The 27,807-nt window shown below is 41.8% G+C and overlaps 1 protein-coding gene across 2 annotated transcripts; it reads left to right on the top strand.

Annotated features, from left to right (window-relative positions):
- Nucleotides 1-1,487: 1,487 nt before the first annotated feature.
- pitrm1 (pitrilysin metallopeptidase 1) lies at nucleotides 1,488-26,845 on the top strand (the record flags this gene model as incomplete). 2 transcript variants are annotated; one of them, XM_079561008.1, is made up of 27 exons in its annotated part: nucleotides 1,488-1,642; nucleotides 2,917-3,025; nucleotides 3,148-3,254; nucleotides 4,301-4,452; nucleotides 4,524-4,638; nucleotides 6,179-6,275; nucleotides 6,338-6,498; nucleotides 8,246-8,372; nucleotides 8,449-8,537; nucleotides 8,612-8,740; nucleotides 11,066-11,179; nucleotides 11,250-11,346; nucleotides 12,935-13,069; nucleotides 14,325-14,463; nucleotides 14,548-14,664; nucleotides 16,602-16,731; nucleotides 16,839-16,959; nucleotides 18,427-18,503; nucleotides 18,589-18,754; nucleotides 18,840-18,940; nucleotides 20,900-21,020; nucleotides 21,096-21,146; nucleotides 21,222-21,334; nucleotides 22,120-22,242; nucleotides 25,174-25,319; nucleotides 25,400-25,502; nucleotides 26,752-26,845. In XM_079561008.1, the coding sequence occupies exons 1-27, from the start codon at nucleotides 1,602-1,604 to the stop codon at nucleotides 26,843-26,845; spliced, it is 3,075 nt and encodes a 1,024-aa protein (XP_079417134.1). In that variant the 5' UTR covers nucleotides 1,488-1,601. The 2 variants fall into 2 exon arrangements, with proteins under 2 accessions (XP_079417134.1, XP_079417133.1); XM_079561007.1 differs by having other exon boundaries at nucleotides 21,093-21,146.
- Between the last annotated feature and the right edge of the window lie 962 nt (nucleotides 26,846-27,807).

Below are 27,807 nucleotides of genomic sequence, written 5' to 3'. Positions count from 1 at the left end.
TTCTTCTCGTTTTTTGCCTCTGTTTTGATGAAGCTTTTAGATTTGGAGAATTTGGAGAACAGGAGAAAACATGTTCAGGTGGGAGTTAAGAGGTTAACATAAAAAACACACATTAAAAACAATAGTGACAACCAACCCCACGCCTTGTGACAACTTGCCCCGCACAGTCGATTTTGTTGTGTTTGAAAACTATTGCAATATGAAAGAAAAAAGAAAGCGAGGTCTTCTTCAAGTCAAGGGTTCCAGCTTTCATTTAATGCAGGTCTGACTCTGTTGATGAGCAGCGAAGTCTGCAGAAATAAAATGTGACAAATAGCCCCGGTCTCCTCGTTTCCAAATAGCGATTTCTATGATTAGGAACTTACTGTGGGTTAACCTCTTCCCTCCCCCCTGAACCGAGAGGATCTTTTTCCTCACGTCATCAGATTTGTTTTTTTTCCAGCATTTTTTTGTTGGGTATTCAACTCATTTTTGTAACTTTTTTGTCCCATTTTTGTCCAATTTTTGTCCAATTTTGGTCATTTTTTCATCATTTTTTTTATCACATTTTTGTCATTTTTTTTGTCTTTTTTTGTCAATTTTTTGTAATTTTTTTTGTCAAATTTTTATCACATTTTTGTCAATTTTTTGTCATTTTTTTAATCACATTTTTGTCATTTTTTAATCAAAATTTAATCAAGTTTTTTGTCATTTTTTTGGTCATTTGTGGTCAAATTTTTATCACATTTTTGTCATTTTTTGTCATTTTTTTAATCAAATTTTTGTCATTTTTAATCAAATTTTTATCAAATTATTTGTCATTTTTTTTGTCATTTTTTGTCACATTTTTGTCCTTTTTTCATCATTTTTTTCATCAATTTTTTGCCATTTTTTGTCATTTTTTCCGTAAATTTTCTGTCAATTTCTTGTGACATTTTTGTGACATTTTTGCCACTTTTTCATCAATTTTTAGTCACTTTTTTTGTCAATGTTTTCTCACTTTTTTGTCACATTTCCATCATTGTTTTCGTCTCAGTTCTGTTGCTATTTTCACAGCTTTTTTCCAGAAGCTTTTGGATTGGGGTAAAGCCAAACTGGAGAAAATGTGCTCGGTTCAGGCGGGAGTTAAGGGGTTAATCATACAGTGTATAGTTCAGTATTGACGTGAACTACGCTGTGGTTGAGGAGCTCGCCCCCCAATTCTATGTAAGTGGCGACATCTGGCGGAGATTTATCAAAATGACGAGCTAGAGCCATAATTTCAGCCTTTAAAAACATATATATTTATTTTTTCTTCTTAAGCCTTATCTTCATCACTCCTCTGGTCGTCACTCCGAAATCATGTCAATAAAATGTATAAACACTACAGTATTTCCAATCTTTTCTTGTAAAGGTCATTGCCGTCAGCCAATCACATCCTTCTAGTTTTGTCAAGGGCCCAATCAGGAAGAAGAACGGCTTAACAGGGGCGGGACTTCCGGTGCAGTGCTTCCGGGTTCAGTCGCTGCACATGACATTCAATTACATCAACCAAACCCCCCCGAAATGTGGAATATTTAGGTTAAAAAGACAAATAATAAACGCTTTTATTCAGCGACCGTGACGTGTGACGCAAAGGAAACATGTGGAGACGCACGAGGCCCGCGCTGACCAAGCTTTTACGGTGAGTTTGAGGGGATTGTGGTGGAAAGTGTGTCCATGAGGGGCTGGAGTTTGAATACATGTTGCGAAATAATGAATAAAAGGTGATTTTGGGCATAAAGCTGTTCTGTTGAGTGTTTTACTGAGTCTAGTGGGTCATGTTGACTGTATTTCTCAAAGCATTTGGCATAAGAAGAGCTTTTTTACTTGAATTGTCCACAAAACCATGATTTATTAGTGATGTGACCCTGACCCACGACTGTCAAAGAGATACGGAAAGAAACCTCGTCATTCAAAGTTCACAAAGTCCCTTCAATATTACAAGTAACCCCTAAACTCCCACCTGAACCGAGCACATTTTCTCCAGTTTGGCTTTACCCCAATCCAAAAGCTTCTGGAAAAAAGATGAGAAAATGGCGACAGAACTGAGACGAAAACAATGATGGAAATGTGACAAAAAGTGAGAAAACATTGACAAAAAGTGACGAAAAATTGATGAAAAAGTGGCAAAAAATGTCACAAAAATATCACAAGAAATTGATTTAAAAAATGACGAAAAAATGACAAAAATGTGCTAAAAATGTGACCCAAAAAAATACAGAAATGTGACAAAAAATGTGATAAAAAATGACAAAAATTTGATAAAATGTGACAAAAAAAGACAAAAATTGACAAAAAATGATTAAAAAAATTGAAAAAAATGACAAAAAAGTGATTTAAAAAAATGAAAAAAAAATTGAAAAAAAAAAAGACAAATGTGACAAAAATTGATTTAAAAAAAATGGACAAAAAATTACCAAAAAAATGACAAAAAAATTACAAAATGACTTGAATACCCCCCCCCCCCCCCCAAAAAAAAAAAGATCTTAGGTTTCAAATGAGGTGTTTCACTGGTCTACAGAATCATGTTTGGAAAACAACTGACCTGCATCACATGAATGATTTTGAGGGACTATTTTCTCTCAGATCACTCCGCCGCCGCGTAGCTTATACAACCACGAAGCTGATGCTGCTCAAATATAAGGTGTTTTAAATGATTCTATGGACACAGACATTTATATGGTTCGTCTGGTGTTATAAGTGATTTGCCTCAGGTGCTCTGTGGAGCGGGTCACACTGTTTTTAATGCAGGCTAGCTGATACCATAGACATGCACTAGCCTTGCACTAGCCTAGTGCCACGAAACTCTTCAAATATAAGAAATGCATGAATTACAAAAAAAAAAATCTCCAGAAATCAGCAACACTCTGGATAACTGGATATTGTGTTTAAAATCAATCCTTCCTGTTCCTGCAGATTACACAGACCGAGAGCGACGTGTCGGGCGCTGAAGAGCAGCTCGGCCTCAGAGCGAGCGCTGCAGTACCAGCCCGGGCAGAAGATCCACGGGTTCACCGTCAAAGAGGTGACAGGGTTTAACACTTAGATATAAGGCTGGACAATGAGCCTGCAGAGAACTGATGCTCCTGGACGTCCCTCACACTGACCTACAGGCTCATATTTATAACTCTTCTGTGTCTCCTGCAGGTGGTGGCCGTGCCGGACCTGTTTCTCGCCGCCGTTAAACTCACTCACGATGAAACGGGAGCTCAGTATCTGCACGCGGCTCGAGACGACGCCAACAACCTCTTCAGGTCAGACTCAGGGTTTAGACACTGAACACTTTAAACTCTTCACTCGGGAATAAACGTTAAACCCTGGGAAGAATGAGCTCATATCTTTGCTTTTAGGGCTGCCGTGTTGTAATGTAGAAAAAAAAATAAAAAATTCTGACCTGAACATTAAAGTCACTGAATCAACTGTGCAAAAAATTAAGCCATACATATCTCAAAAACTCTTCAAAGGATTCAAACAAGCTTTAAACCTCTTAACTCCCGCCTGAACAGAGAGCATTTTCTCCAGTTCAGCTTTACCCAAATCCTGTAGGCCAGTGTAGCACCTCATTTGAAAGCTAAGACCTACAAAACTAAATTGATCTTTTTCCTCACATTATCAGATTTTTTTTCATCAATTTTTTTGTTGGGCAGTCGTCTCATTTCTGTCAAATTTCCGTGACTTTTTTTATCACTTTTTCGATTTTTTATTTGTCCATTTTTTTGTCACTTTTTCGTCCATTTTTTTCTCCATTTTTTGTCAAATTTTTCTCACTTTTTTCCTCAATTTTTTGTCAATTTCTGTCATTTTTTTGTCACTTTTTCGTCCATTTTTTTCTACATTTTTTGTCAAATATTTCTCACTTTTTTATAATTTTTTTGTCAATTTTTGTCATTTTTTTGTCAATTTTTTGTCACTTTTTCGTCCATTTTTTTATCCATTTTTTGTCCATTTTTGTCATTTTTTTGTAAATTTTTTGCCATTTTTTCTCACTTTTTTCACATTTTCATCCTTGTTTTCGTCTCAGTTTTGTTGCTATTTTCACACCTTTTTTTCCAGAAGCTTTTGGACTGGGGTAAAGCTGGAGAAAATGTGCTCGGTTCAGGTGGGAGTTAAGAGGTTAAAGGAACAGGCCGCCATTTTTGCTGAGACATGGTCTTACCTGAGCTTAGACGAGTTCATGTGTACCTGTCTGGTCTTCACGCGTGTCCTCAGTCACGTAAACACAGCACAGCGTTAGCATTTAGCCTCTGCTCCTCTATAGCTCCAAACATATTCATACATGGTCTCCTGGTCTTGTGTCCAGTGTCCAGTTCAGGACGACCCCGATGGACAGCACGGGGGTCCCTCACATCCTGGAGCACACGGTCCTCTGCGGGTCAGAGCGCTTTCCCGTCAGAGACCCGTTCTTCAAGATGCTCACGCGCTCGCTGTCCACCTTCATGAACGCCTTCACCGGTAACACTTCCCACTCCCTGCACCAAAGACCGAAAAGGTAAAGTGTTCACGAGTTCCTGTTCTCTTTGCAGCGAGTGACTACACCATGTACCCGTTCTCCACCCAAAATGCCAAGGACTTCCAGAACCTGATGTCGGTTTATCTGGACGCGGTTTTCTTCCCGTGTTTACGAGAGCAGGACTTCTGGTCAGTATTAAAGCATCTGTATCTGATATTTTACTCTTTCCTGAGTAAACTACAGGCATTTATGATTTATTGTACCTCGACCACTGTGGAGAAAAATATAAGAGAAATATACGTTTTTTCTGGGGGTATTTTGCAAATCCAGAAGACGGGACGCTTCGATTTAGTTAACTCCGCCCCCTCTCTTATGTTAAGTGATTACCTGCCCTATATAAGGTGGAGGGAAGGGCACGCAGGTGTTGCAGTGTGGAGGTAAACAGTTTTTCGACCGTGTTATACTGTCTATATAGAAGCTGTGTATTTTGTGGTTTGTTGTTGGCTGTAAGGTATGCCAATAAACCTTTCTGGAACACAGTATTTTTTATGGACATTGTTGGAAGACACGTGTCCGAGACGCCTTTAAACACTGCATCCAAAGCGGACATTGCACAGGACAATTTGGCCGCTACAAATAGCTAACACACGCGCTAACACACGCGCTAACACACGCGCTAACACACACGCTAACACACACGCTAACACACAAGCTAACACACGCGCTAACACACGCGCTAACACACGCGCTAACACACGCGCTAACACACACGCTAACACACACGCTAACACACACGCTAACACACAAGCTAACACACGCGCTAACACACGCGCTAACACATGTTCTGATTGACTCACTGCTCTGTCCTGGCTGAATCAGGTGTTCACATTATGGGACGGGCGTTGGTTATAAAGTGAATCCACTTTGGTTCTGGTGAAGTTTCACAAACTTCCATCACGGTCACGGAAAAACACTGTTTTGGTGAAAGTCGCCGATAGTGGCCTCTTCTTTAGGAAGGTTGAATAAAGTTCTTGTAAAAGTGCTTTTCTCTGTGACATTATCGTCAGGTCAGAAAACAGAACAGGCGAGTCCAGAGCAGGTTAGAAAGAGCTCCTTCTTCACAACTTTCAGAGCAAACATGACGTCTGTTCAGACACGTTTGTTTGGTGCGTTTGTTTTCTCTGCTGTTGCAGCGCAGACCCGTCGGGCACTTCTTTCTTTCTTACGACAGAAATAATGAAAAAGCTTTTTTACAACTTAAAATCAGGCCGTAAGACATTAGATTACAGACGTCGTGCACTTCCGTTCCGCTCTGACGTCAGAGTGGAACAACTCGCCCAGGACCAATGGGCGAGGAACGCGCTTCTCTATGGTCCTCATGGCGGGAGCTGACATTGCTGTAATACCACCCCCTGGTGGCCAGGGGCGACTCCAAGAGACACTTGGGGGAATTGATTCTAATGGGACTTCAAGCCTGGCTTTTAGCCACGCTGGTTTTTGTTTATCAGGAAATTGGAGGCATTTTCAGTACATTGACTGGCTCCACAGCCTGTCAATCAAGCTCTGGAGCTCTGTGGAGGCTCCGCCCACCCCGAGAGCGCGCACATTTTAGCCCTTTAAAGGAACAGGCTGCTGAATCTTTATTATATCACATCTATGTCTAGGACCTTTAAACTCCCTGTTCGCCCGCGTGAGGAACATAAAGCTGTGACGTCTCTGTTGTTCCAGGCAGGAGGGCTGGAGGCTGGAGAACGAGAACCCCACAGACCCACAGTCTCCGCTGGTGTTTAAAGGCGTCGTCTTCAACGAGATGAAGGGAGCGTTTGTGAGTGACCGACCTGACAAACTGACCTCATGTAAACCTTTAATAACACGCGTGTCTCACAGTCGGATAACGAGCGGGTTTACGGCCAGCACCTGCAGAACAAGCTGCTGCCCGACCACACGTACTCCGTCGTGTCCGGAGGAGAACCTCTGTGCATCCCAGACCTGACCTGGGACCAGCTCAAGGAGTTCCACGCCACGCACTACCACCCCAGCAACGCCCGGTAAGACCTGAAGACCCTGAGCCCAGGACACGAGGCTGAACCGAAATAACCAACACCTGCACAAAACAGTCACATGTAAACAGAGGGCGGCAGTATGTATCGTATATGGCAAAGTGGGGTTGGGGCCCCCTGGTGGGCCTCAGAGGCACTGCAAAGGGGCCCCCAAAGCTTTTCCATAAAGCAAGTATATTGATCAAATTGGATTTTAAATGGAAATGTTTATGTATTTGTTAAAATGTACTGCTTTAAGTAATAATGAGCAATTCCTTTAAATCAGGGGTGCCCAAAGTGGGGAAACAATTCTGTTGGCCCGCCAGAGAGTGACCTACTTTTGCGCTGCGCGTGATTAACCTCTTAACTCCCGCCTGAACCAAGAACCTTTTCTCCTGTTCAGCTTTACCCAAATCCTGTAGGCCAGTGTAACGCCTCATTTGAAAGCTAAGATCTACAAAACTCATCTAAATGGATCTTTTTCCTCACGTCATCACATTTTTTTTTCTATCATTTTTTTGGGGGGGTTTCAACTCATTTGTGTAAAAAAATTTGTCATTTTTTGTCACATTTTTTGGTCTTTTTTTTCACATTTTTGCCACTTTTTTGTCACATCTTCATCATTGTTTTCGTCTCAGTTTTGTTGCTATTTTCACAGCTTTTTTCCAGAAGCTTTTGGATTGGGGTAAAGCCAAACTGGAGAAAATGTGCTCGGTTCAGGTGGGAGTGAAGGGGTTAATACTTACTCTCTTCCATTCATTCTCAATAGATACAGACGGCATCTCGTCATAGAAGTGGGCGTGGCTTCGCCGAGGGGTAAAATAGAATCTTTTGGGAAACACAATTTTCCACTCTTTTTAGCCATTTTCTGAAGGAATATCAAGTTATTTATCACATACAAATAAAGTCAAGTCTAAATCAGGCCCATATGGATATTTCCTCAGAGCAGATTGTTCAGTAGAAGTGAAAAAACGGCAGTTGTAGCAAGCGCTAGCTAACCGTTAGCATTAGCCCGATGCTAACATGTAGCATCATGTTAGCATTCTCCGTTATTCATGTATTTATGGGCTGTTGAACCACTTTGCTCCTCCCTATGTCTTTGTATCTTTATTTAGTAGAAAACTATATTCATAATTATGCATTTGTTGAAGTAGTTTTTCAATAATTAGAGAAAGTTTAGATTTTTTCAAAATTATTTCCCCCTTAACTGTTTTCAAACATGACCATATATGGGCGATTCCAGAGATGCCGTCTGTATCTATGGTAAATATAGATGTACACCTTTTGACCACCAGCGTCAAAGTGGGGGCGCTGTTTCACTCCTTTCGAAAGTTAAGGAAACAGTGTTTCCTTAATTCAACCAAAAAGTGACAAAAATTCAACAAAAATATGACAAAAATTCAACAAAAAATCAACAAAAATGTGACAAAAAAAAAAAAACATTAAAAAAGCAGCAACGTGAGGAAAAAGACCTATGTAATGGCCAAAGATGAAAGAATGCATTTGGTTCAGGCGGGTGATAAGAGGTTAAGAAAAAAGGGAACAAATAGGGGGGAAAAAAGTGGAAAATTACGGAAAAAAAGGGGAAACATGGGAGCTAAAATAAATGAGAAAAAACAGGGCAAACATAAGGGAAAATTGGGAGTAAATGAGGAAATCCTGAGATATTCATGTCAGTATCGCCTGGCCGTACATATAAACCACATGTGAATCTGACGCTCCTGAGGCTGTGCAGTAAAAGTTCTATATCCCGTAGGTTCTTCACGTACGGAGACCTCCCCCTGGAGCAGCACCTGCAGCAGATCCAGCAGGAGGCGCTGTCCAAGTTCAACCGAATCAACCCCAAGACCGAGGTGCCTCCGCAGGAGCCCTGGACCAGCCCCGTGAGTCTTATCGCTGGTTACAGAATGTAATATCGATCTAAAACCAGCTGAAACCTCCTGATCTCCCATCTGTCAGAGGGAGGACCATGTGACCTGTGGCCCGGACGCCCTGGCTCCGGATCAGACCCGACAGAACACGCTGTGTGTCAGCTTCCTGCTCGGAGAGTGAGCCCTGCTTCACTGAAGGTCGTCCGTGTTCGTGTTTCGCTCCTGACCTCGGTTTGTGTTTGTGTTTTCAGCATCACGGACACGTTTGAAAGCTTCACCCTGAGCCTGCTCTCCTCACTCCTGGTCTCCGGGCCCAACGCGCCCTTTTACAAAACGCTCATCGAGCCCAAGATCGGGACCGACTTCTCCTCCGTGGTGGGGTAAGGACCTGGCACTCGCTCACTGGTTAACAGTCTGGAGCGTGAGTGTCCGGGGTGGAGGTTCGCTGTCAGGGGCGACTGGGACTGAAAAACAGCCCTGGACTCTGACCGGCCGGGCACAAATCAGCGTAATCGTGACACTTCCACAAATACATGTTTTAACCTCTTACCCCCCGCCTGAACCAAATGCATTCTGTCCTCTTTTGGCTGTGGAACACCTCATTTGAAAGCTAAGACCCACAAAACTGACCTTTTTCCTTGTGTTGTGGCTGTGTTGTGTCACCTTTTGTATGTTTTTTTTGGTCACATTTTTGTTTAATTTTTGTCCAATTTTTGTCAATTTTTTTGTCAAATTTTTGTCACATTTTTATTGAATTTTTTATTGAATTTTTGTCATTTTTTGGTTGAGTTTTTGTCACATTTTTGTTGAATTTTTGTCATTTTTTGGTTGAGTTTTTGTCACATTTTTGTTAAATTTTGGTCACATTTTTGTAACATTTTTGTTGTAACATTTTTTGTTGTTGTAACTGAGATGAAAAAAATTATGGAAATGTGACAAAAATGTGACAAGAAATTGACAAAAAAAAAGACACAAATTTGATTAAAAAAATGACAGAAATGTGACAAAATGTGATAAAAATGTGACAAAAAAATTACAAAAAATTGACAAAAAATGACGAAAAAGTTACAAAAATGAGTTGAATACCCAACAAAAAAATGATGGAAAAAAAAAATCTGACGTGAGGAAAAAGATCCTCTCGGTTCAGGCGGGAGTTAAGAGGTTAATGAAGTTCCACTCGCGACTGCAACACAAATAAACTTCTCCAAACCAACCAAATGATCCGACTGTAGATGAAGATGAAACGGTAAAACTCACCTCAGAGTCACAGAGCTGTGGAGTGAGAACAGAAATCCCAAAAAGACAAACATTGTAAATCCTTTCAATGGAAACTAGAAGATTTACAAATTGCACTGACGACGAGTCACCTGACAACTCCCAGCATGCACTTCTTTGCAAACATTTGTCTAAAATGTATAAAAAATAGAGGTCTGAGGTTCTGTGGATCCTGGAGGGAGTTACAATAAACTAGTTCCTCTTATATTCACAATGTGAGGGGCATGAGTGTTATGTCCCAGAGGCCCATCGCTCATTATACCAGATTATCTGGGAACCATAACTCAAGAAAGGCCACCAGAGGGGAATAAAAGGCCTCTAGTGGAGGAATTGTGTAATTGCATCTAAGTAATGATAGAGATTCTGATGGCTTTACCCGTTAATTGTGGGCCGGTGAAAGGTATAATGGGCCTTATCTCGGTCTGACTGGCCCGACCGGCCCAAAAGTACGTCGGCCCACCGGGAAAACTCCCGAATCTCCCGATGGCCAGTCCAGCCCTGTTTGCTGCTACTAGCTTAGCTAACATAGAAATAATACCAGCCACACTGCCTGGAATCACAACAAACGTTGCCAAGCAACGCAACACGCAAACCTTTGGGAACTATTTTCATAGTAGTAAACCTCTGGGCTTCATTAAAATGTATGAAGTTTATTTTGTGTGTGTTCAGTTGGCAAATGTATAATAATCGGGATAATGTATAAAACGCTGGTCGTTATCGGGAAAATAAAAACCTTCAGGGTGAAACAAGAAACAAGTCAGTTTTTTTCCCGATAATGACCAGCGTTCTATACATTATCCCTTACTTAAAATAAGCTTAATAACAAAGTTCTTTTAGTGGAAAAAACGGTAGATTCTTTTTTTGAAATTCAAAACTTATTAACCTCTTAACTCCCGCCTGAAGATTTTTTTCAGATTTTTTTTCCATAATTTTTTTTGTTGGGTAGTCAACTCATTTTTATCACATTTTTGTAATTTTTTTGTCCAATTTTTGTCATCTTTTCGTCAATTTTTTTCTCACATTTTTGTCACTTTTGTCAATGTTTTCTCACTTTTTTGTCACATTTCCATCATTGTTTTCGTCAGTTTTGTTGCTATTTTCACAGCTTTTTTCCAGAAGCTTTTGGATTGGGGTAAAGCCAAACTGGAGAAAATGTGCTCGGTTCAGGCGGGAGTTAAGGGGTTAAAAATCCCTTCACAGTATTGTTAAGTGGAGCTACTGACGTGGAAATATCGTCGCACCAATGAGAGAAAAACACATTTTGAGGAAATAGCCCTCGAAACTATTTTCCAAATAAATTGAGAATCAGTGAATAATTAAATGAAATGTGAAGATTATTTTGTTTGGTTTATACATTAGAAACAGCCACTCGTCCCTTTCATAGAACCCTGGTTAGATAAGTAGATAAGTCTCATGTGTTTATGCATCAGATTCGACGGCAGCACCAGAGAGGCCTCCTTCAGCATCGGTCTGCAGGGAATGGCCGAGCAGGACATGGAGCGAGTGAAGCAGATCATCCACCAGACCCTCGACCAGGTCATCCAGTACGTCCCGCCTGATGAGGAGCCTCTTCATCCTCATGTAAACTCACTAACACGCGTTTGTGACGGTCAGGGACGGCTTCGAGGAGGAGAGGATCGAGGCTCTGCTGCACAAGCTGGAGATCCAGATGAAGCACCAGTCCACCAACTTCGGGCTCTCCCTCGCCTCAGTGAGTCACGTCTTTACAGGAGAGAGAAATGTTTGATAAAGCTTTGATACAAACGGTTTAAAAATGTGATTCACCAATTCAGCAAATCAAGAGTGGGAGGTGAAACACAACAAGTGGGAAAGAAAGGATATAAACATTTTAAAATCCATACACATCTTCCGTATAGGGCTGAGCGATAAATCGAATTAATCAAATTTAATTGATTAATTCATGCTTTTAAAAACAGACGATGTGGAAAATGGAAAACTCCAAGGCTTATTAACCTCTTAACTCCCACCTGAACATGTTTTCTCCTGTTCTCCAAATCTAAAAGCTTCTTCAAAACAGCGATAAAAAAACCAAAAGAAAATGAGGATGAAAAAGCAACAAAAAAGCGCTAAAAAGTGACCCAATAAAAGAGACAAAAATGACAAAAACTCAACAAAAAAGTGACAAAAGAGCAACAAAAAGTGACAAAAATCCAGCAGAAAAATGACAAAAATCCAGCAAAAAAATGACAAAAATCCAGCAAAAAATGACAAAAATTCAGCAGAAAAATGACAAAAATCCAGCAGAAAAATGACAAAAATCCAGCAGAAAAATGACAAAAATCCAGCAAAAAAAGACAAAAATCCAGCAGAAAAATGACAAAATTCCAGCAGAAAAATGACAAAAATCCAGCAAAAAAATGACAAAAATCCAGCAAAAAAAAGACAAAAATCCAGCAAAAAATGACAAAAATCCAGCAAAAAAATGACAAAAATCCAGCAAAAAATGACAAAAATCCAGCAAAAAATGACAAAAATCCAGCAAAAAAATGACAAAAATCCAGCAAAAAATGACAAAAATCCAGCAAAAAAGTGACAAAAATCCAGCAGAAAAATGACAAAAATCCAGCAAAAAAATGACAAAAATCCAGCAAAAAAATGACAAAAATCCAGCAAAAAATGACAAAAATCCAGCAAAAAAAGACAAAAATTCAGAAAACCCTCCACAAAAATCCAGCAAAAAATGTGACAAAATAGCAGCAAAAAAGTAATAAAAAAGGGACAAAAACACATACGGGAAATTAAAAGTGATGGAGAGAATGCATTTGATTTTGCCGGTGGTAAGAGGTTAACATAAATAACAATTTTGAATGTGCCTAATTGTAGGCTATATTATGAATGTAAATATAAATGGGCAGTTTTCTTCATAGGAAAGATCAGGAGACCTTTTGAAGTTTATTTACAATTAAAATCCAACTGAGTAAAAAAATTGAGATGACATTTTTTGGCCATATCGCCCAGCCCTACTTCCATACACAAGAAGCTGTAATTGAAGTCGTGGAAGGCCTTTAGTAGGAAATACTTTTCTAATTTGAAAGCTGCTAGATACACCTGTCACTTTTTATTGCTTTTTTGTCGCTTTGCCTGCACATTTTTTGTTGCTCTTTTGTTGCTTTTTTTTTAATCACTTTTTGTTGTGTTTTCATCATCGTTTGTCTCACTATTTTGATGTTTTTTTTTTATGCCTTTAGATTTGGGTTAAGCCAAACTGGAGAAAGCACTTAGTTTCAGGTAAAGCACATGTGCCGGCCTGAATGCGTAAAGCGTGTGTGTGTTTTCAGTACGTGGCGTCGTCCTGGAACCACGACGGGGACCCGGTGGAGCTGCTGCGCATCAGCGACAGCGTCGACAAGTTCAAACAGGCTCTGAGGGAAAACCCGCGCTTCCTCCAGGAGAAAGTCCAGCACTATTTCAAAGTAAGAGCCGCTCCTCGTGGGCCTGATCCTGATCCTGATCCTGATCCTGATCTTGCAGAGGTGGGAGACTCGAGTCACATGACTTGACTCGAGTCAGACTTGAGTCGCAATTTTCGGGACTTGAGACTTACTTGACCAAAGCTCCAAAAAGACTTGACTTGACTTGGGACTTGCTGTTTGTGACTCGAGACTTAACTTGGACTTGAGGCCAATGACTCTCAATGACTCGCTGTGACTTTATAGTTTTTATTTATTTGAGTGAAACTGTCGAAAGATCAGGATTCATTTCGTAAAAGCGGCGCATCTTTGTTTACATTATGGTAATTAGCCACATGCATGTTCGGTTTCCCAACCTCTGATCAATACAGCGCGAAAAGGCAGGAGGAAATACGACGTCGAAATACGTGCATTAAAAGTTTTCTAAACAGAGTGAAGAGGAGGAGATTTACGGACAGGAAAACGTTTGAAACAATGGGCTGAACCTACAGCGCAGACGGAGCCTCCAGAACCACCATGTAAGAGCTGATTAATGACAGGAATCTTGGGGCTTTTCGATGTTTTAATTCGTTTACACAAAGTTTACAGCATTTCGATGCTATTTTACGCATCCGCCACAGCCCAGTGACAGCGGGACTGAAGGCTACGTGGAATCTATTTTGAGCAGGGGCGAATCCGAGTATACAGGGGCTGGGGCAGCACAGGGGAACCACTGACAGAAGAACTGCCAGAAACTAACAAAAATAAAAATATTATTTTATATTTTATGTTTCAGACTGCAAGGAAAAGCAGCTCATGTTTAAAAGACTGTTTCATTTTTCTTTTTAAGTCGCCCCCCCGGGCCCCCTTCCTTAAAATGCTGTCCCAGCAGTTTTGCACATAGACTGGAGCATTTATAATACACATAGTTTGAATTTTATGGTGATTAAATATTAGTTAGACTTTAAATCCAAATCCATGAGATTGATTGATGAGTTTGATTTTAGCCTAAATTTTCAAAATCGCTGTATCTTGAGAAAGCACTTGTCATTTTCAAGATTAAACACATTTTGAAAAGTCAACACGCTGGCGTTTGTGACTTGAGGTGACTTGACGGCTAAAGCAAGACTTGACTTGACTTGAGCCCAGGACCGATAGACTTGGACTTGACTCGAGACTTGCATTTAGTGACTTACTCCCACCTCTGTGATCCTGATCCTGATCCTGATCCTGATCTGCTGAACGACCTCATAACGTCCTCACTTCTGCCCCGGTGCAGGAGAACCCCCACAGACTCACCCTGTCCATGGGCCCCGATGAGCAGTACGTGGAGAAACAGGCCCGAGCCGAGGAGGAGAAGCTGCAGAGGAAGGTCCAGGCTCTGAGCGAGGACGACCGCAAGCAGATCTACGAGAAAGGTCTGATCAGGGTCCTGAACAGACGGCACAAGGGGGGAAAAAACCTCCAATAATGTGATTTAAATGTCATGTTTCTCCCCTCAGGTCTGCAGCTTCTGTCTGCGCAGTCGGCTGCTCAGGACGCCTCCTGTCTGCCTGCGCTCAGAGTGTCCGACATCGACCCCGTCACGGCGCTGACTCCGGTTCAGTTCTCCTCTGTGGGTGAGTCCTCCTTAACCTCTTACCCTCCGCCTTAACCGAGCGCAGTTTCTCCAGTTCGGCTTTACCCAAATCTAGCAAGTTCTCACCTGGCGCTTAAAGCATATTGGCCAGAGTAACGCTTCATAGTCAAGACATACAAAACAGATCCTTTTCCTCACATTGCTGCCTCGTTGTTTCACTTTTTCACATTCTTTTTCATCTGATATTTGCCAGAGTTTGACACATTTTTATTTATTTTTTGTTAAATTTTTTTATTTGATTTTTTGTAGTGGTGGGCCGTTAACGGCGTTAACGTGCTGCGTTAACGCGAGACTCTTATCGCGCGATAAAAAAAATATCGCCATTAATCTATTCTCAAAGCTGGGTTGGGAGCTGGGTCTATGCTCTGCTATGATGACTTTCACCGTGATATTTTATGCAGGGCTTAAAGTTTTCCGGCCTGAGGCCTCTGGCGCAAGCAAAGTGTATCAGACTGCAAATTATTTGCGGTTTTTCCGTGCATTTGTGAAAAACTGGCGTTTCCCACACTTCTTACGGTCCATGAATGCATCTCACACGCAGCCTCGCTGTTACGTGATTCCTCTGAAACCAAAACAACTGCCACGCGGAGGCTGTAGCTACTTTTGTTATGGATGAAGTTTTGCCAAATGGACGCTATGACCAGACGAGTGAGAATCGGATAAAGAGGCGAAGAGCAGCAGGTTCTACGACTGATCCACAGTGAGTTTATTTACTGTTTCTGTGAGAACAGTCGGGCTAACGGGGTCGCATCACCCGCGCTAAAATAATAAAATAAGCACTAAAAGCCCCGCACGAGAGTGCGGTGTCGGACCTGCCCCGCTCCGCGCCTCCTTCTGCGTAAACCCCCCCGGAGCTGCTGCCGCTAACCCGCTGTTAAAAGGGAAACGTAACACCTTCATACTGAACAGAGCCTCGCACTGTCACAAATACCCGATTCCAGTGGAGTCTATGTTCCGCAAACGCGCACACGTGTCAGCTCCAGCCAAATCTAACCAACAGCCTGATTAACAAACTCGACACTTAATCCTTTACTTACTAGATTATTTTGAAAAATATTACACTTTACATTTTGGTCTATACTTGTATTTTACCTCCCATATATTAAGTGTTTGCACAAATTGGGAATACATTAGGTCCAAGTGCAGAGTAAATGTGTAATAAAAAAGTTTAATAAAAAATATTGGCCTAGGCTACATTGCCTATATACAGTAGCCTCTATCTAACGTTTTTCTTTTTTCTTTTAAAGTAACGATAAGAGCACCATTAAAGTCCCGGATCTTTTTTCTGTAGCAGGTCGTAGTTGCAGAAGAGGAGATTTAGTTTGTCACCAGAAAATTGATTGGCACAAAGCTACTGACTGTAAACAGTTCATCAGGACCTCTAATGTCGACCTACAGTTCAAAATTCATGTTTAACTGAATAAACAGTTAGTAAACACAAGTGCATCTTCTTGAACATGAATTATTTTCATCACCAATTATCATAGTAGAACGTTCTCAAGCAGTTTGTGATGCACTTTGGAAACAGGAGATGAGCCCCTGGTCTCTGAATGGCTTCGGCAGAATTCAAGCGAGACATTTTAATCTAGATTAATCTAGATTAATTTCAGAATTAATCTAGATTAATCTAGATTTAAAAAATTAATCTATGCCCACCTCTAATTTTTTGTCACATTTTGATTATTTTTTGTCACATTTTTATTTTTTGTCACATTTTTATCATTTTTTGTCATTTTTATTTATTTTTTGTCACATTTTTATTATTTTTTTGTCACATTTTTGATACACTTTTTCCATTAAGCTTTTACATTTGGGTAAAACCAAACTGGAGAGAAAGTGCTCTGTCATTAAGAGGTTAAAGCCACGCTCCTCTGTCGGTGTAAACATAAGACTGACCCCGGCCTTTCCCGCCTGCAGAGGGCGCTCCGGTGCAGCTGTGTGAGCAGCCGACCAATGGCCTGGTTTATTACAGAGCCATGTGCAGCCTCAACTCTCTGCCTGAAGACCTGCGCCCCCTAGTGCCGCTGTTCTGCGCCGTCATCACCAAGTAAGACTCAGAGTTCAAACTGACACCAGCACATTGTAGTTCAGAACCTCATCACTTTTACTCATGTGATCGGAAACATCCACATAAACGTCCTGCGGTGTTTGTAGGATGGGCTGTGGGTCCATGGACTACAGGCAGCAGGCTCAGCAGATGGAGCTCAGGACCGGAGGGATGTCCGTGTCTCCTCAGGTCATCTCTGACTCCGCCCACATGGACACGTACGAACAGGTGAGGCGCAAACTCCTCAATGTTCCCTTCAGAGGCGCTGCAGGTGGAACACGGAGAATATGGGAAGCCATTTTATTACAAGATATTTAATTCCCTGTAATTTCAGCCACAGAATCTAAATAATAGACAGACCCAGGATTAAATGTCTACTTTTATTTTGTGACTTATTAGTTGGGGGCGATGGTGGTGCAGAGAGAAGTGCTTTTTTCAGTCCCATAGCACCAGTCTATATCACACCACAATGATGACCAAACCTTCTGTTGGTCTGTAAATGCAGTGAATTAGAATAACTGCCTTGTATAAAATGTCTCTCTCAAAATGGCTGTAGTGACTGTCTTGAAATAGGCCTCTGTCTCTTTAAGAACCTCTGAGCCTTTAGACACGCCCCCTCCACACGCTGTCTGTGGCATCAGTGGGGAGGGGGTTCTGCTGAGGAGCAGTGGTTGGTTACTCGGCTGGTGACGAAAGCTCGGAGGCGTCTCCAGGAGGTGGGGGCGTTCCTAGGAGGACTCAGGCAAACCTATCCCTAAAATGGCCGCCATCAGAGTTTTTACAGATTACTCAGAAACACGTGAATGTGCCAAGGCAACACTTCAGGCATGTTTTTAATGAGGGAATGACAGAATAACATGATGTAAAGCCTGAAAAAGTCAATTTTGCATAACACCCCCCTTTAAGCCAAGGTTCCTGGCCTTGTTCAAAAGTGGGCGTGGTCAGGCCTCCACATCATCACCAATGTTCAAGTCGTCCGGAGGCCTGTGTCCTTTAGTTAGCATGTGGCTAATGCACTGATGCATCGGTGTAGCCTTCACTGCCTTGTTCCAGCCAAACTCACCCATAATGCACCACGGTTCTTAATGCATTTCAAGTTTTTGTCTTTTTAGTCAATAATAGGAAAGCTAAGTCTATGATTTGTTTTGTTAATTTGAAAAGTATGGCTTGTTATTTGATACAAACAGACAAGGAAATGTCACAGCTTCATGGAGCGAAGGACTTCAGTTGTTTCGTGGGCATCGAATTTAACTAATATCAAGCAATATTTTTAAAGTTTTAGTCGCCCTTTTGAGTTTTATTTTGTATTTTCAGCTGCTTTTTCTTTATTTATTCGTAGTTGGTAAAAATATGATTACTAATTTAATACTATAATGATTATTAATCCCCAGACCATCCAGACCCCCCCAGGATGAAACACAACTTCCTTTTTTATTTGTGATGTCACTTCCTTTAGCTCTGACAAGTGTTCCATTAGCTGCTCTTTTTGGACCAAGGCAAGGCTCTGTGAAACAGCCGTTGTGTCCTTGGGCAAGACACTTCAACCTCCAGTGTCTGTTTATATGAATGAGAGTGAATGGGTGAGCGGTTCCTTGATGTAAAGCGCTTTAAAAATGCGACACAGCCATGTTGGTGTCACTTCCTGGATAAATCTCTGTGATCTTCTGTGATCTTCTGACGGCGTTTCTCCTCCAGGGAATCCTCCTGTTCTCGTCGTGTCTGGACCGAAACCTGCCGCACATGTTCGATCTGTGGAGAGACCTTTTCAACAGGTAAAAACATCTCCATGCTCTGCTCCATCACCAGAGGAACATCAGAGGAACGTGGTGTTTATAACAAACCCTGTCCCGTGTCCAGCCCTCACTTCGACGACGAGGAGCGCCTGCGAGTGCTGGTGATGATGTCAGCGCAGGAGCTGGCCAATGGGATCTCGTACTCCGGTCACATGTACGCCATGACGCACTCCGGGCGCCACCTGACCCCGGCCGGAGAGCTGGCGGAGACCTTCGGGGGCATGGAGCAGGTGCCGGGGCGGGCGGGGTTTCAGAGGGTCTCAGAGGGGCTGAGATGTTACGCAGTGTCGCTTTAAGAGCCGGGTTTGTCCTCAGGTGAAGCACATGAAGCGAATCGCCGAGATGCAGGACCTGAACCACGTGATCCGGACTCTGCCCCGGCTCAAGAAGCACCTGCTGAACCCGCAGAACATGAGGTACCTGACCGGGACTAAACCAGGACTAAAACCAGGACTAAAACACCTGCTGAACCTGCAGAACATGAGGTACTGTACAAGGACTAAACCAGGACTATAACACCTGCTGAACCCGCAGAACATGAGGTACTGGACCAGGACTAAACCAGGACTAAAACCAGGACTAAAACACCTGCTGAACCCGCAGAACATGAGGTACTGGACCGGGACTAAACCAGGACTAAAACACCTGCTGAACCCGCAGAACATGAGGTACTGGACCAGGACTAAACCAGGACTAAAACCAGGACTAAAACACCTGCTGAACCCGCAGAACATGAGGTACTGGATCAGGACTAAACCAGGACTATAACCAGGACTATAACACCTGCTGAGCCCGCAGAACATGAGGTACTGGACCAGGACTAAACCAGGACTAAACCAGGACTCAAACACCTGCTGAACCCGCAGAACATGAGGTACTGGACCAGGACTAAACCAGGACTAAACCGAGACTAAAACCAGGACTAAAACACCTGCTGAACCCAAAGAACATGAGGTACTGGACCAGGACTAAACCAGGACTAAACCAGGACTATAACACCTGCTGAACCCACAGAACATGAGGTACTGGACCAGGACTAAACCAGGACTAAACCAGGACTAAAACACCTGCTGAACCCGCAGAGCATGAGGTACTGGACCAGGACTCAACAAGGACTAAAACCAGGACTAAAACACCTGCTGAACCCGCAGAGCATGAGGTACTGGACCAGGACTCAACAAGGACTAAAACCAGGACTAAAACACCTGCTGAACCCGTAGAACATGAGGTACTGGACCAGGACTAAACCAGGACTAAAACCAGGACTAAAACACCGGCTGAACCCGCAGAACATGAGGTACTGGACCAGGACTAAACCAGGACTATAACACCTGCTGAACCCGTAGAACATGAGGTACTGGACCAGGACTAAACCAGGACTAAAACCAGGACTAAAACACCGGCTGAACCCGCAGAACATGAGGTACTGGACCAGGACTAAACCAGGACTAAACCAGGACTATAACACCTGCTGAACCCGTAGAACATGAGGTACTGGACAAGGACTAAACCAGGACTATAACACATGCTGAACCCGCAGAACATGAGGTACTGGACCAGGACTAAACCAGGACTAAACCAGGACTATCAGCCGTGGGAAGATATTTTATTTAGGGGGCGCTGAGGGACAAAATTTACCCCCAAAATACTTTTTCTGTGCATAAATCCTGTTTATTAACCTCTTAACTCCCGCCTGAACCGAGAGCATTTTCTCCAGTTCAGCTTTACCCAAATCCTGTAGGCCAGTGTAGCGCCGCATTTGAAAGACCTACAAAACTAAATTGATCTTTTTCCTCACGTCAGATTTTTTTTCATCACTTTTTTTTGTCGGGCAGTCGACTCATTTTTGTCAAATTTTTGTGACTTTTTCGTCAATTTTTTGTAAAAAAAATTCACTTTTTTGTAATTTTTTTTGTAATTTTTTTAATCATTTTTTTGTAAATTTTTTCTCATTTTTTCGTCAATTTTTCGTCATTGTTTTCTCACTTTTTTCACATTTTCATCCTTGTTTTCGTCTGTTTTGTTGCTTTTTTCACACCTTTTTTCCAGAAGCTTTTGGATTGGGGTAAAGCTGGAGAAAATGTGCTCGGTTCATGTGGGAGTTAAGGGGTTAATATTGCCTGCAGTTCACAAACTATCCACCAGGGGGTGCTGCAGCGCCCTCAGCACCCTGGGTTCCCACGGCCTTGAGGACTATAATACCTGCTGAACCCACAGAACATGAGGTACTGGACCGGGACTGAAGTCTTTTAGTCAAACTCTGGTCTGAAGGGGAACCTGACCTGGACCTGGACCTGGACCTGGACCTGGACCTGGACTCACCTACACCAGAAGAAAACAAACATTCTGAATCGTTACCTGCGTTTCTGTCCCAGGTGTGCGATCAACGCCACGCCTCAGAAAATGTCCGATTCCTCCAAACATCTTGAGGCGTTTCTGAAGGACGTCTCAGGAAACAGGAAGGACTTAAAACCAGTCCGAGCCAACGTCATCCAGGTAAGTCACGTTATAGACCTACATTTACATTATCCAGGTCATTTACACATCTGCATCGTCTCTGTCCTCCAGCAGAAGCCCATAGCTCCACATCTGGAGTCCGGACCGTCCAAGTCTCTCGTCTCCGTGCGTGTTTTTATCTTCTCACACGTCTCACTGTTTGCTTTGCTTTGGTTGAATCATTATGTTTGACGTCCTCAGGAGTCGAACTACCAGCCCTGCCACATGAAGACCTTCTTCCAGATGCACTTCCCCGTGAACTTCGTGAGCCAGAGCGTCCGGACTGTGGCCTTCGCTCACCAGGACTACGCCACGTGAGTCTGGACAAAAATGGAGAAAAAGTGACAAAAAATGGACAAAAAATGACAAAAATGGACAAAAATTTACAAAAAAGTGAGAAAATTTAACGAAAAATTGAGAAAAAAGTGACAAAAAAGTGACAAAAAAGTGACAAAAAATGTAAAAAAAAAATTGACAAAAATGGGCAAAAATTTGACAAAAAAGTGAGAAAAAATTGACGAAAAAGTGACAAAAAATGGACAAAAAATGACAAAATTTTTGACAAAAAAATGAGAAAAATTTGACGAAAAAGTGACAAAAAATGGACAAAGAATTTGACAAAAAAGTGAGAAAAATTTGATGAAAAATTGAGAAAAAAATGATGAAAAAGTGACAAAAAATTGACAAAAATTGACAAAAATGGAAAAAAAAATTGACAAAAAAGTGAGAAAAAATTGACGAAAAAATTGAAAAAGTGACAAAAAATGTACAAAAAATGGGTAAACATTTGACAAAGAAAAAATTGACGAAAAATTGAGAAAAAAATGACGAAAAATTGACAAAATCGACAAAAAAAAAGACAAAAATTGGCAAAAAATTGACAAAAAAGTGAGAAAAATTGAGAAAAAATGGACGAAAAATGTACAAAAAATGTACAAAAAATGACAAAAATTGACAAAAAAAAATGACAAAAAAGTAAGAAAAATTTGACGAAAAATTGAGAAAAAATGGACGAAAAAGTGACAAAAAATGGACAGGACCCACATCTGCTCAAACAAACATCTCCACGGTTTTAACAGCGTCTCCTCTGCCCGTCCAGCCTCTGCATCCTGGCCAGGATGATGACCGCCAAGTACCTACACGCCGAGATCAGGGAGAAGGGCGGGGCTTACGGAGGCGGGGCGCGCATGGGAGGCGGGCTCTTCTCCTTCTACTCGTACAGGTGAGACTTCACACAGATGTTTTAAGAATTAAATACAAAAGTATGATCCAAAGCTGCAGGTTTTGCTGAAACTTGAGGCACTTTTATGGTGCGTTCACACCAAACGCGGCCGGCGACTTCAGAGCGTCATGTTTACATTTAAAATACATGGAGGACGCGCCTCGAGGGGGCGTCAGGAGGTCCCGCAGCGCCTCACGCGCTTCATGTGCGGCGCGTTTTGAAGCTTTTCGTGCTTGGTCAGCTTTTGACGCCTCCAGGGTGTCCAGTGCGAGTTGGGAAATTTTTAACTTTTGCCGAAATCCGCGAGCGTCGACCAATCAGGAGCTTTCCCCCCACAGTGACGTACGTTGTAGCTGAGCCACCGGGGCAGATTCTACGCCGGCCCCACAGATGTCAACAAGTCACGGAGGTTTAGCTTCATTGTGAACCGGAGCTACAGCAGCTCTGGGACTTTTACAAAGACACATCAGTGTTTCTTTATCTAAACACCAGGATTAAAAGCGGCGACAAGAAAACTTATTTCAGTGGCTGAATCTGTGCTGGGAATGTGTTTGAGCCTCGAGGAGCCTGTTGTAGCATTAGCACCGCAGAAAGCTAATGCTAAGCTAAACTTCCGGTCCGCACGTGAAAACGAGAAATATGCACAAATAAAGTAAAAAAAGAACAATGATCACACACTGAGCTGGGCTGATGTTGTAGTTTATTACTCACATCATCTACAATTAGCTCCGGGAGAAAACCATAGCTTGTTAGCTCAGTTAGCTCAGTTAGCTCAGTTAGCTCAGTTAGCTCAGTTAGCTCAGTTAACTCAGTTAGCTCGCATTGAGCTCCGGTTTTCTCCCATGAAAACAAGCATTATGCACTAATAACGTCAATGAAGCCGTAACTACATAGAGCAGCTTTATGACGATCACACACTGAGCCTTCACACATCTGTGGTTTATTGCAGACTTTAATCAACAATGAGATGTAGCAGGTGTATTTCAGGCAACAGCTACTTCCAAGATGGACGAACAGACTCTGAGCTGACGCACGGCCAAGAGCGTCTGACGCTCGGTGACATTTGTGACGAGCGTCTGACTTTAGTAACACAAGCGTCCAACTACAGGCTTGAGGCGCGTTTTTGACGCCCAAAACGCGTTTGATGTGGACGCAGCATTAGGCTAAAAAAACGGCCCGTCCAAGTTCCTTTCATTTCTCATTTTCTCACCATTTCTCTGTTTACTGAAATAAATACAAATCTTTAGAGATCATGAATACATAGATTTTTACGTTTGTGGCCTTGAAAATAAATAATTTAGGCATAAAAGGATTTGTATCCTGCTATTTTAGCCGTCCCAAAGTAAACTATAGGCATTTATATGATATATTGTACCTCTACCAACTATTTTTGTAAATGGTAAATGGACTCGACTTGTGCTTTTCTACCTTTGTCAGGCCCAAAGCGCTTTACTGTAAGAACCAGTCAGTCATTCACTCTCTCATTCATACACCAGTGTACGCAGACACTGAGAGAGATATTAGTGTTTTCTGGGGGTATTTTGCAAACCCGGAAGACACGACGCTTTAATTCAGTTAACTCCGCCCCCTCGCTCCGAGCTAGTCCGGCCATGCAACATTAGCAGTAAAAGAAATATTACTTTTTTTCTTCTTCTTTATTTTATAAATTAAAGAGGGGGTATTCTGCTTTTTTCAGTCCCATAGCACCAGTCTATATCACACTACAATGATGACAAACCTTCTGTTGGTCTGTAAATGCAGTAAATTAGAATAACTGCCTTGTATAAAATGTCTCTCTCAAAATGGCTGTAGTGAATGTCTTGAAATAGGCCTCTGTCTCTTTAAGAACCTCTGAGCCTTTAGACACGCCCCCTCCACACGCTGTCTGTGGCATCAGTGGGGAGGGGGTTCTGCTGAGGAGCAGTGGTTGGTTACTCGGCTGGTGACGAAAGCTCGGAGGCGTCTCCAGGAGGTGGGGGCGTTCGTAGGAGGACTCAGGCAAACCTATCCCTAAAATGGCCGCCATCAGAGTTTTTACAGATTACTCAGAAATACGTGAATGTGCCAAGGCAACACTTCAGGCATGTTTTTAATGAGGGAGTGACAGAATAACATGATGTAGAGCTTGAAAAGGTAGATTTTGCATAACACCCCCCCTTTCAACATGAAGCTTTTGGAGGTTTTCAGTGATTAACCTCTAGGATTTATTAACGATGTCCTCCATAAGAATAAAACGGGAATGAAGTTGTCTTATCGTCTGTGAAAAGGGTTTTAGTCACATCTGTAGTGAAGGAAAGGCCGACACTAGGGCTGCAACTAACGATTATTTCGGTAATCGATTATTCTACCGATTATTTTTACGATTAATCGATTAATCGCTTGGCTGTGAAAGGTGCATGGAAATTGTATTTTTAAATTTTTTTTATCACATAAGCTAAAGTGGCGCCGCTTGAGGACATGTTGATGGAGTAAACTTAAAGTAAACGTTTGTAGGAGGCTATTTGTGCTAATTCTGCTTTCTGATTGGACGAGACAAAGACAGATATTTATGAAATTTACAATGTACAAAACACTGCAGACACTCACTTAAAAAACAAAGTAGGTTTTCATCCACATTACATAATTTTCATGTCTTTTTTGCTCTATTTTAGTCTGTGTTCACTAGAAAACGATTAATCGATTACTGAAATAGTTGACAACTATTTTAGTAATCGATTAGTTGTCGATTAATCGATTAGTTGTTTCAGCCCTAGCCGACACAGCCCAGAGACGAGGCGGCGCTCAGTTTGTAGATTCCCTGTTGCTTCGTGCTCGGTTTGTAAAAGCCTCTGTTGCTTCGTGCTCGGTTTGTAAAAGCCCCTGTTGCTTCGTGCTCTGTTTGTAAAGCCTCTGTTGCTCCGTGCTCGGTTTGTAATCCCCTCTGTCTCTCAGGGACCCGAACGCGCTGCAGACGTTGGCGGCGTTCCGCAGAGGCGTGGACTGGGCCAAGGCGGGGCAGTTCTCTCAGCAGGACATCGACGAGGCCAAACTGTCCGTGTTCTCCGCCGTGGACGCCCCCGTCGCCCCGGCAGGAAAAGGTTCTCAGCGTTTAATAAGAAGCAGACGGGCTCAAACACAGGCTGATGTTACAGAGTCGATGACGCTCTCTCTGTTGCAGGGATGAGTCTGTTCCTGAACGGACTCACGGATGAAATGAGAGACGCTCACAGACAAAGGCTCTTCGCCGTTTCTCATCAGGACCTGGTGGACGCGGCCGAGAGGTGATTAAACCACGTCCTCGTTTCATCATTTAACCTCTTAACTCCCGCCTGAACTGAGAGCATTTTCTCCAGGTCAGCTTTACCCAAATCCTGTGTAACGCCTCATTTGAAAGCTAAGATCTACAAAACTCATCTAAATGGATCTTTTACCCCACATCATTAGATTTTTTTTTTCCATAATTTTTTTTTGGTATTCAAGTCATTTTTGTCATTTTTTCATCATTTTTGTCATTTTTTCGTCGTTTTTTTTTTGGTCATTTTCTGTCAAATTTATGTCAATTTTTTGTAATTTTTTCGTCGTTTTTTTTTGCCATTTTCTGTCAAATTTATGTCAAATTTTTCTCATTTTTTTGTCATTTTTTCGTCCATTTTTCGTGACTTTTTTGTCATTTTTTCATCAATTTTGGGTAATTTTTTGTCAAATTAATGTCCATTTTTCACCAATTTTTCATCACTTTTTTGTCATTTTTTTGTCAAATTTATGTCACATTTTTGTCATTTCTTTCATTTTTCTCACTTTTTTGTCACATTTCCATCATTGTTTTCGTCTCAGTTTTGTTGCTATTTTCACACCAGGCTTTTGGATTGGGGTAAAGCCAAACTGGAGAAAATGTGCTCGGTTCTGGTGGGAGTTAAGGGGTTAATTTTGTTAAATGTTTTAGGAGAAACAACAGCTCAATGTCCAATGCTAACTGCTACATGTAAACCAATGGACGCCGCCAGGCTAGGCTAACCCATAGAAATGAGTCAGCGCTAAGCTAACATTAACTCTAGTTTGACGTTTGGATGCAGCCAGTTTCCTCCTTGGCTTTTTTTTGTTTGTTTTGTTTTTATTGCATTGAAAAGTATATGACTATACAGAGTACAGAGTATGCCAGGGGGTAACAGAACTGTGCAATACAATTATTCAGTTACAAATATATTGTATTTTGAGCAAATACTGATAGTTTTTAGAGCCTTTTTGTTATCAGAACCTTCCAAAATCTTAATATGTGAGAGAGTATCACTAAAAACATATGTAAAGTTGGGTTTCTGCTTAGAATGTTTACATTTTTGAATATAAAATTTGGACAAAAGGATAAGCAAATTAATAACAAAATAGACGTCTTCATTCTTTTGCTTTCTGAAGAAACAAAAAATAACGTTTTCCACTGCCAGCCTCTTCTATATCATACTTGGATAATACTTGGATCATACTTGGATCATACTTGGATCATACTTGGATCATACTTTCCTCTTTTGTCCGCAGATACCTGAGCGTGGGCCACGGCACAGACGGAGTGGCCATCTTGGGCCCGGAGAACGAGGCGATCCGGAAAGACCCGTCCTGGATCATCAAATAACGTCCCCGACAAAGACACGCTTAGTTATTAAACGTTACAAACCGACGTCTCAGCGAAGCCAAGAGTGCAGTTCATCATGTTAGTTACTTCATATGTAAATACTGTATTTATGACGAGTGCATATTATATTGTGATACAAACATGACCGTGTCTGTCTTTTCAATCGATAAAGTTAAATACAAACTAAAAAGATAAAAAAGGGGAACTATATTTTAAGGCGTAATAATACTAGGAGTAGCTCGACATCTGTGCAGTAATGTGGAAGAGCTCGGTAGCTTCGATCTTCACCTGGTTTGGAGCTATAGAGGAGGAGAGGCTAAACGCTAACGCCGTCTGTGTTTACGTGACTGAGGACACGCGTGGAGACCAGACAGGTACACATGAACTTGTCTAAGCTCAGGTCAGTATGTAAAAACAGTGGCCTGTTCCTTTAACCTCTTAACTCCCGCCTGAACCAAGAGCATTTTCTCCAGTTCAGCTTCACCCAAATCCTGTAGGCCAGTGTAACGCCTCATTTGAAAGCTAAGACCGACAAAACCAAATTGATCTTCTTCCTCAAGTCATCATTTTTTTTCATCACTTTTTTTTGTTGGGCAGTCATCTCATTTTTGTCGAATTTTCGTGACTTTTTTTGTCACTTTTTCGTCCATTTTTTCTAAATTTTTCGGCAAATTTTTCTCACTTTTTTGTCAAATTTTTGTCCATTTTTGTCATTTTTTTGTACATTTTTTGTCACATTGTTGTCAATTTTTTTCGTCAAATTCTTATCACTTTTTCGTCCATTTTTTCATCAAAATTTCTCACTTTTTTGTCAATTTTTTGTCCATTTTTTGGGCACTTTTTTGTCACATTTCCATCATTGTTTTCGTCTCAGTTTTGTTGCTATTTTCACACCTTTTTTCCAGAAGCTTTTGGATTGGGGTAAAGCTGGAGAAAATGTGCTCGGTTCAGGTGGGAGTTAA

Source organism: Gobius niger, assembly GCF_951799975.1.
Source record: "Gobius niger genome assembly, chromosome: 8".
Taxonomy (NCBI): Eukaryota; Metazoa; Chordata; class Actinopteri; order Gobiiformes; family Gobiidae; genus Gobius; species Gobius niger.
This window is presented reverse-complemented; position numbering and strand designations above follow the sequence as displayed.